The 11,000-nt window shown below is 36.8% G+C and overlaps 1 protein-coding gene across 1 annotated transcript in view; it reads right to left on the bottom strand.

The window, feature by feature from the left end:
* The window catches only part of LOC106883236 (protein MON2 homolog), a 690,047-nt gene that overhangs the window by 123,608 nt on the left and 555,439 nt on the right, over positions 1-11,000 (bottom strand). The window contains exons 24-25 of the mRNA XM_052972014.1: positions 9,341-9,930; positions 2,471-2,614 (exon numbers count right to left, since the gene is read on the bottom strand). Of these exons, the coding sequence (XP_052827974.1) occupies positions 2,471-2,614; positions 9,341-9,930 (734 nt within the window). The remainder of the gene's footprint in view (positions 1-2,470; positions 2,615-9,340; positions 9,931-11,000) is intronic.

Raw genomic sequence — 11,000 nt, 5'->3', positions numbered from 1 at the left:
TATATACATATATATGTATACATATATATGTATATAAATCGAAATATTAATATTTCTAAATCTCTCTAAAGAAGACTACGTCAGCGGTACTGGATATTAATAGTTATTGCCAAGCCAGCATGGCAGTCCAGGAAAAGAGGACGAATGCTGCCGTTGATTAGCTCCAAGAGGCCATCGCCTCTAGCTAGCTATGTGACACACAAGCCTGTGTCCACTATAACCTTCGAACAGGGAGGTCAGTAGCTTCCCCTTGCTGGTTCAACATCCACAGACTAGTTTCAGGGTATTTGTCCCTTATCAATGTGGAGTAGCCGTACCTCTGCAGGCGTCGCTGCTGACCGTCTGTTCGAAGGTTTATTTACCTATATTCAGTATATATATATATAAATATACACACAGACAGATAAATTCCTTTTTTCTTTATTGAACAACCCTATTCATAACTGATAGCATCAAAATGGAATTTAAGTTCTGGATTGTCAGCCGCCCTGTAGACTCCATTTTTATAAGTATTATTGAAATCAAAGAAAACAAATTATGCCAAAGCATCACTGATGCTTGCAATGCTATTTCTAGTCTTTTGTTATCAAGTTGAGCAAAAGAAGGATCCTTGCCAATCTAACATGGAATCCACTCTATGGATTTATAAGTCAAGTAAATTTAGCCAGGAAAGCATTATAATGAGATTTAGATTATATTGCAATATAAAAAGAATGAACGGTATTGCTGTATGAGTGGTTAATGGTGTGGACTAATAAGATGGAGTTACTGTGTTTAAAATCCCATGACTGGTTCTAAAAAATGCAATTTGTAAGTTATTCATTCAGAAACACATTTCCAAAATAAGCTAAACGTGCATTGAAAATTTTAAAATATTTATAAAAAGAATAGAATTTTACTTATTTCTTGTTTTAGATTAACCCATTTGTTATATTTCTATCGAAACATGTCATCTTCATTTCAATTAGTTTTGAAAATAATGAAAAATTTAGTAGAGTAACTTAATCATTATTGTTCCATGTTTAAGAGATGAGGAATTATGTACATTATTCACATTTAATAGATACTTTTCCTCATCTTGCTTGTTGTTAACACAACGTTTCGGCTGATATACCCTCCAGCCTTCATCAGTTGTCTTGGGGAAATTTCAAACCTGGGTTCTAGTTCCTATCGTATTTTTTGATGTTATTATTATTATTATTATTCAGGTCACTGCCTGGAATTGAACTCGTAATCTTGGGGTTAGTAGCCTATGCTCTTAACCACTACGCTACGGACATATGGCATAGTGGTTAAGAGCACGAGCTACTAACCCCAAGATTCCGAGTTTGATCCAGGCCTTGACCTGAATAATAATAATAATAATAATAATAATAATAATATCATCGAAAAATACCTTAGGAATAAGAACCCAGGTTCTAAAATTTCCCCAAGACACTTGATGAAAGCTGGAGGAGGGTATATCAGCCGAAACGTTGTGTTAACAACAAACAAAATGAGGACAAATATCCGTCAAATGTAAATAATGTTAATCATTATCAATCTGGTGTTTGGGACATTAACATGAAATTTTATTGGAAAGTTTCAAATTTAGATCACTTTGAACCATGAAGTTTTTGCCATACAGTGCCAGGGTAGATTGGTACTAAAAGGGTTAAATGGCAACTGAACGTTATTATTATTTTATTTCTTATCAGCAGATTTGTATATAAGGAACAAATATCATTCTATTCTTGTACTTGTGTCAACATGTATGTTTTCTGATATTCTGGTAGTAATAGCCATGCTAGTTGTTCTGTTCTTGCTGTATGGAAAAAAAATGTTGATGAAAGTAGTCAAGAAGCCAAACACATTCCATCAAAGTTCTTCAAAGCCACCTGGTGAGATTGAATTAAAAATCTGATGATCCATAAGTGAAGCAAATCTTAACCCTTGCAAAACATCACAAAGCAACATCGATTTCATCAGGTATGCTAAACCTGTAATGACATGGGCACCAGAAGGAGGAACACAAAGAAAGCGCCAGCCTAAGAACACCTGGTGTCAGACAATCTAGGAAAGACTTCAAATGCATGAGAACCATTTAGAAGCTTGCTGCACATGAGAACCTCACAGCACAGGAGGACCGAAATCCAAGAAACTACTATTTAATATTTATTCTTTTTATAATTACCATTTAATTAATGAATATTGTTCAGTATTCTTTCACCCTTTAGCATTTAAACCAGTCGTATCAGACCAAAAGACTAATCCTTAGCCAGATCATCTTCTCACACCTATCCTGCAATGTCATTCTAAAAATAAACCGTCACATCATCCAAATCTCAAGATGTTGTGCGATTAATGTTTTAAAATGTGAATAAAGAAGTATTACATTTGACAGAGTAACCTGGATGCCAAAAGGTTAATTTAGAAATATAATCAAAGCAAAGATGTAAACAAACGAATGAAAGGAAAATCTTTCGCTTACTTGAGGGCCTTTAACAGATCCGAAATTTTTAGTTTCAATGTCTCCATATTTTGGGGGTCTTACACCATATTCAATATAAATAAGAAGCTGATCAAACAGATCGGGATACATGTTCTGCATCGTATCTGAGCCGGTTTTTATTGCCTGCAATAAAGAAGAGAACAAAATCAAATAAAAATGTATCAATAAGGTGTTACTCATTTTTAGGGGGCTTCAGTAGTTCAAGGGTCACTATATAGCAGCACCTTTGTGCGGTCCTAAGCAGAGTAGATTTGTGGAACACTGGTTGCCACTCATGCATGCAAGTCTCCTGTGTCCAAACCAAGAATGTTATCCAGAGAGCTGCTACAGCTTGGCCAGTCGTGTCTCTGCTCGCATTGGATGTAAGAATGCAAAAGACTAGAAAAAAAAAACACTGCAAGACATTTTTCTTGTAATCTTTTTTTACTTGTTTCACTCGTTGGACTGCGGCCATACTGGGGCACTGCGTCAAAGGGTTTCAGTCAAATGAACCAACCCACAGTACTTATAGTCTAAAGCCTGGTAATTATTTTATTGTTCCTTTTTGATGAACCACTAAGTTACAAGAATATAAACAAATCAACATTTGTTAAGCAGTAGTGCAGCACAAACACGCACACACACATGCACACATACACAAACACACACACACACAAATACATAAACATGTCAGACTTCTTTTAGCCTCTGTCTACCAAATCCACACTCAAGTCTTTGGTTGGCCCAGAGCTAAAGTAGAAGACACTTGCCATACAGTGGGACTGAACCTGGAACCATGAGGTTGGCAAACAGTCCTACCAATCCTCGACCCAAGACTGGTACATTTTTACATTGGCTCTGAAAGAATGGAAGGCCAAGATGACCTTGGTGGGATTTGAACTCAAAATCCTGTCAGAACGAATCCCACAAGGCACTCCTATCCATCATTTTAATGACTCAACTAATTAACTGCTTTTAATCCTTAGGAGCCCTAAAAGAATCACAATGCATTATGGGAATGAGAAATATTCTGAATTATGTTTATTGGTGCAAACTAACAAAACAGACTAACGTTGAAAGTATTGATCCTCAACCCTATTTTATCTATTGACCGCTGCAATTCCTATTTTAACTGGGTGGGCCCCTAATGACCAGTCGATGTTTAAAAAAAATCCAATTATAATTTTACATTTCTATAATTGAATATTATAAGGAATTCCAATAAAAAATTGCTGAAATATTTTGTGTTGTAGAAGTGAAACCAATTTTATTGTGCATAAATTTTAATAACAAAATCTTATGTGAACCCTGGCTGGGGACTGCTAGTTTAAAGGCATTCCAACCCAGATCATCTCATCTTTTAGGGAAAGGATTACCAGCTGGGACTGAGGTATGCTAACAATTCTGCCAGCTCGCAACCTTAATAATAATAATAATAATAATAATAATAATAATAATAATAATAATAAATAGATAAATAAATAAAAGAAGTAAAATAGAACCAATGCAAATGTTTATTATTGGCATAATGATCACTACCACTACCACCACCACCACCACCTCCAAGATACACCGAAATTTGTTTCAAGATACAAATTCATAACAAGAATCCTACAAACAAAATACAAAAGCCAGAGGTCCAATGCTATTATTATTATTATAAAGGCAAAACAAACAAACAAAAAAACGATTTTGAATATTATATGAGAAAGTAGTGAAGTTTCCTTGTTTCAAAACTTTGTGTTTTTCATACATTACACCAATCACCATTTAATATTTATCAATGTACAATCACAGACACTTAGGTTGGATGGAATTTTATATCAAAACAATACCAAGTGATTAGTGAAGAGAAAAAAAACCCACAAAATTTAATTGTACCTATGTAGACATTTCACATATGAGAGATTAAAATCTTATTTACATCACTGCAATTTATTTTTTTTTGGTTGTTAACAATGTTAAACATTTCTATTTCCTTCCATCTGATTAGTTATTAATTTCTTGGGTCATTTACTAATTTGGAATATCATTATTCTGAACTTGGTAGCAGGTGTTTTTTTTTTGTTTTTTTTTTTTGTTTTTTTTTACAGTTTGCTGGTTTGGAAAATTACAAGACCATTCTGTTTCCATGTATGTTATGGAGTTTGTTTGCTTTTCTAGAATAATAATAATAATAATAATAATAATAATAATAATAATAATAATAATAATAATAACTAGAATTGTAACCAGGTCCTGTAGTGTTGTATTGATCAATGGTCCTTGTCTAATATGGAACTGCTTATCATATTTTACTAATAGCTAGTCGTTATTTTATTACTGTGAAAGTTGGTATAAAACAGATTGAGGTTGACAGTGGGGAGAGCTCTCTATCTCTATCTCTATCTCTCTCTCTCTCTCTCTCTCTCTCTCTCTCAGACAAGAACAACTGTTCTTTTGCACATTGTATGCAGGCCTCAACAAGTGGCTGGGCACATTCTGTAAAGTGGCTGGTGTTAGGAAGGACATCCAGCTGTAGAAACCAAGCCAGAACAGACGACTGGAGCTTGGTGCAGCTCTATGGCTTACCAGCTCCAGTCAAACTGCCTAACCCATACCAGTGAGGAAAATGGATATTAAATGATGATGATAATGATGATGATGATGATGATGATGACGACGACGACAGGAAATTGCCCCCACATCCAATCTCTGCTCCCCATACAAAGGAAAGGTCAACAAGTTGGACCAGTACATCATGGTACCAGTGGCATCAGAAATCTTGCTGTCTGAAGGCAAAGGACCAGAACAGATACTGCAAGATATCTTTGTCAGACCTTTAAAACAGTTCTTCCAATCAATCACCCAAGATTTGTTCATTTTTATTGACCCCCACCGAAAAATGAAGGCAATGTTGGCATAGGAAGGATTTGAACTCAGAGGTGGGGAACATGTTCCATGAAGCATTCAATTCAACAAGACTAATGGCTGTCATTCAGTTAGTAAAGTGATATGGCTTTTAGCAGATGCCACCTCTGTTGCAAGCATTCAATCTGTTTCCAGTCAGAGGGTAACTCCTTCCTATTGAGTCAGCACCAGTCAAGGTCTTGTCCTTCAATTCAGCCCAAAGTGCCACACAGTGGGACCCGAACCCAAGACCATGTAGTTCAGAGTGAACTACTGAAGCACACAGCCATGCTTGCATGTATCCGTATTTACATATGTATATACATATATACATTTATAAATATATATACATATATAAAATATTAACATCGTATAAAGTCCACTTTTCATGCTGTCATGGGTTGGACGGTTTGACTAGAGTTGGCTATGCAGAAGACTGTACTAGGCTTCAGGCATTTGTTTTGGCATGGTTTTTATGGCTGGATGCCCTTCCTACCAACCACCTTGCACAGGCTGTGCCAGTGCTACCTGACTGGCTCCCAAGCTGGTGGCATGCAATAAGCACCATTAATGCATGGGTCATTGCCAGTGCTTCCTGACTGGCTCCTGTGCTGGTGCCACGTAAAAAGCACTCACTGCACTCTTGGAGTGGTTGGCATTAGGAAGGGCATATCCAGCTGTAGATACATTGCCAGATCAGATTGGAGCCTGGTGCGGGCTCCTGGTTTGCCAGTCTCCAGTCAAACAGTCTAACCCATGCCAGCATGGAAAAAGGACATTAAACGATAATGGTGAAGATGATGATGTGTGTGTGTGTATGTGTATACTCCCCTCTTCCTTTTGACTCTATTTATTCTTTCCTGTGTATATATATATATATATATATATATATATACAGACATACACACACACATATATGTATATACATACATATATATACTCCATGCTGGAGAACCACTTTAAAGAGTTTTAGTCAAATGAAGTGACCCCACCACCTATTTTCTCAAAGACTGTTACTTGTTCTATCAGTGTCTGTTATGAAACAGCCAAGTCAAATGGACACAAGCCAACACTGATTATTCAAATAGTGGTGTGTCACACACACACACACACACAACATGCTTCTTTCAGTTTCTATCTCCCAAATCCACCTACAACAGTTGTGGTTGGTCCAAGAGTTTAGCAGAAGATGCTTGCCCAAAGTACTGCACTGAGGGACAGAACATGGAACCATGTGGTTTGGAAGCAAGCTTTCTACCACACAGAATGACTCACATTATTTATTCTTAAACTGCATCACCTTAGTTTTTATCATTGAACAATACAAAGCTTGTAAAAGTCCAGAATCTAGCCAAGCTTGTCTAATCAGGTGATCGAAAAAAAGGAACAAAAAAAACGAAAAAAAGCTCAGAAGGGACAAGTGGAATTGTATCAATAAAAAAGACAGCTTGGGAAGAGGTAAAACACAAATAAATTAGGTATATGCAGTTATCATCATGAGAATTAATGAGTAAAATAATGTGGCATTCATTATCGATGCATATGAATTTGTTTTAGCTCAGTTAACATCAAAGGGAATTGAAATAAATCAAAAAGATATCAGTGAAATAATTGCCGTGCTGATACACATCATTGTAAAAGATAACTAAGACTGGCTGTAACATTATATGCACACAAATCGTACTCTAAGTAATAAAAACAAACCTTTTTATTCTGGTTTTGTTATAAATTTCATGCCATGTTACACAGGCACAAACACCTGGCTACTCATCGAAACCTCATGATTTATTACCTGTTATGCAAATTTGACTTACTGTATAATGGTTTTCATTAGTGAGGCCATGCAATTAAGCTGAGTTGCATCATCATCATCATCATTACCACAAAGATGATTATGCTAGCGACCATTATTGTCGTTGTCATTGTCATCATCAACGTTTTAATGTCCAATTTTTAATGCTTGCATGGGGTGAATAGAGTTTACTGAGACACCATTCCTACTGCCAATGCTTGCCTTCTCCGAAGCAAGTTAATCATCATCATCATCATCGTTTAACGTCCGCTTTCCATGCTAGCATGGGTTGGACGGTTTGACTGAGGACTGATGAACCAGATGGCTGCACCAGGCTCCAATCTGATCTGGCAAAGTTTCTACAGCTGGATGCCCTTCCTAACGCCAACCACTCCGAGAGTGTAATGGGTGCTTTTACGTGCCACTGGCACAAGGGCCAGTCACACGTTACTGGCAACGGCCACGCTCAAAATGGTGTTTTTTACGTGCCACCTGCATGGGAGCCAGCCAGTACTGGCAACGACCTCACTCGAATGTTTTTCTAACGTGCCACCAGCACAATTGCCAGAAGGTGAATATTTTGTAGAATATCAGAAATGGCTGTCATTGCTTGTATGACAATAACAGTCATTTACAACGACCATACAATCTCAAGACAAAGAAACACAGTTGCCAGTATAATAATTCCTGATCCAGTCAGACAACCAAGACATCATTTGTAAACGAGTGGTGACTGGGCAGCAAATACCAAGCTTTTGCTGATTACTGTGGGTGCCTTTGATGCTGCAGTCAATCATGAATACCATGCTGGCCATTACACAATTGAAGCAGAGGAACATCCAGCAAGTCACGAGGTGGGGGGTGCAGTGCAGAATGAACAGCCAGCGAGAGTAATAACAAAACTGAGTGCCTTGTTGAAAGCCACAATGCCACCTGATCCAGGGACTGAAACCACAATCTCAATCATAAACCCTAACCCTAACCCACTCAGCCATCCTGATACATTTATTTTCAAACAGTCATTGCTCCTCTTATAATAAGAGAACTTTTCTTAAGTTTTCTTCCAATATGACCAATGGTTATCATAGAATTCTTATTACTTCCATTAGCAATCCAAGTGCAATCTTCACTTTCTACATTATTTGCAAATGAGAGATGTTGAAGCCAAGTCACAGCAGTGGTACTGGCATTGCTGTTCTTACTTTATAAACCTGCTGCTTAGCTCTGACTGAATAGGTTTATGATCAAAGTTGTTCCAGCCATGAATATCAAATCCTTGTTTCTTTTTGTTTTTTTTCTGGGCATAACATACCAAGCACTATATTGTTCAATGTATCCACCCTTTTTATTGAAGATGGCAGGTTGGTAGGCTGTGATTTGAGGAAGAAATTTTACCATTATTCCTAAAAGGTCAAACTACAATGTACTGGCTCACTTCCGAGTATGTACTGAAAGATTTATTTTAATTATCATTGTTGTTATTATTTAACCTCAGGTCAACTCAGAGCAAGTAGACTTATTATTAATGTCATTCCATACCTTTCTGTTTTTAAGACAGCAAATCAAGAGCTATATTATCCAATAACTCCATTCCTTATATAAGCCAATAAGCTGTGATGAGGGAGGGTTGAGTGCTATTTCTAGCAGGTCAAGTAACCATGTAGATTAGTGGCTCTCAACTGGGGTTTATATGACCCTTGAGGGTCCACATAAGATTTTGTTGTTAAAATTTATCTGCAATAAATCGGTTACTTCAAATTTCTTTAATCTGTTTTGGAAACTTTATTCTCACCAGAAAGAGTTGTATGTTGTTGGTGTCATAAGAATTTATAAACATTCAAGAGAATGTGAAACAATTCTTTTTTGGAACGGTGGTTCTTGAAGCACACAAAGCTGTAAATAATAGCATGTAACTCTTTCAGGAGAATAAAAGCCAAAGGCTGTCAGTAAATATTATGGTCTAGTTGATAAACATTTGGTTATATTCTTTCACAGCACAATATTTTTTGTATTTGGGTAGATAACTTATAACACAAAAATGGTTGTTTACCTAGGTGAACATAGGCAGTATTGTAAAACCTGACAAGTAGTTGCTTTGTAAAATATATATAAAAAGAAAACAAAATACACTACAAAAATAAATTGTCTTTTTAAATTGTAGCATGTTAAAATATATTTGGGTTACTGACCTTAATTAGAACTTGGACGGCATTGAGAGTTGATTCTTGCAAAGGGGTAATCGTTAATTCTGGGTATGTTGGTATAATGAAAGGGGAAAAGTCACCATGGACTGGTACTGACAAAGCACTGCGTAGAACAGTTGAGAGCTTTTGCAGATCAGCAGCCACAAAACGAGATTTAATATGGTGGAACAAAGATGGAAATGTGTGGACAAGAGCCGTGAGAAAGGACTGCGAAGGAATATACAGCTTCTGGCTTTTGCCAGACGGTGCCTTTGTAGATAATGTTCCAATATTCAGCCACACACGCCAGGCAGTTGACCAAAGAGTTAGGTCATTATCACTTTTTGATCCTTCGTTTTGAGATAGTTTGGAAGCAGTGAGAGTCTCGTCTTCGGATCGGCACATCACCTCTTCGCTGGGGGGTATCACATTGCCACGTCCACTGCGAGTGTCCTCAGTTTTCTCTTTCGAATCGCGGCTGATTTGCATGATTTCTTGAAAACTCTTCAGAGCAGCGAGAGATACCTCTGCGTTCGGACAAAGAGCCGAATATTCAATGTGTTCCAGAAGAAGAGACCAAGCACGAGGAAAATCACCTGGAAAGAAAGCAAAAAAAAAAAAAAAAATGAAATATTTTGGTGAAAAAATGAAAAAGACAAAAAAAAAAGGGGGGAAAAGATTTCTAAAAGACAAGAACAATGAAGAACTGATTTTCATTGATTTAAGAAGTATTTATAAGGTTTGCGATATTCGAATATGGTTAGGTGCATAATGCTTTATTTGTGACAGCTTTGAAGGCCTGTATGCAGTACTGAAGAAGGGTCACTTTGTAGTCATTTTCAAGAGGAACCACAAGAATGTCAACTGAAAAAGGACTAACAATGACTAAAAATTTTGACCAGTGTCATAGGGACTACAACAACTACATGAATACAACAACAAGTACATATATTTTTAAGTTCAACAGGAAAGAGAGAAACAAAGTAAAACAAAAATAATCAAAAAAATTAGGCCTACAAGAATTGGTCAATATGAAACTCCTGGTTTAGTTTCACTGGTTGTGTTGTGAATGGACGGTGAAGTGTGAGTCAGTGTACAGAGGGTCAACCCAGGGCTATAATAGAAGATGCTTGTTAAAGTGGGTGGCTGGGGTGGTGGGAAATCTGGCATTGATAAAAATTGCTTTGAAGGTACCAAAATCTCAAAGGAAGTAGGAACTGTCAGAAGGTCTGATAGAAAGAACTCTTCTAGCATTTTCCAGTCAGCAAAACCTAAAATTGTCTATGCAAACACCAACAAAAACAATAACATGGTACCTTTCCGCCTGTTGTCTTTGCACAGAAGGTATATATCTTTAAGAGTCAGGAGTGGGGGGGGGGGAGAAAGGGAGATGCTAGAATGGTCATGCTTTCTCAAGGGAACTGTCAAGCGAAATGGCACCAATCAGAAATAGGAACTCAAGTGGAAATTATAAGAATAATTATAATCTATGCTAGTTCAATCACTGCAAAATATAAAATGGTTTCATTCTTTAAGACATTGAATATCTTTTGGGTTGCAAGTATATTTTTTCCTTTCATTCTTAGAACGGAAAAGAAAACAACAAAAAAAAAATGCAAGATACATTCATCTTTCAAAACTTTTACCATTATTTATTTATTTTTTC

Source organism: Octopus bimaculoides, chromosome 11 (assembly GCF_001194135.2).
Source record: "Octopus bimaculoides isolate UCB-OBI-ISO-001 chromosome 11, ASM119413v2, whole genome shotgun sequence".
NCBI lineage: Eukaryota > Metazoa > Mollusca > Cephalopoda > Octopoda > Octopodidae > Octopus > Octopus bimaculoides.
Note: the sequence above shows the minus strand (reverse complement) of the source record. Positions and strands in the feature narration are given on the sequence as shown.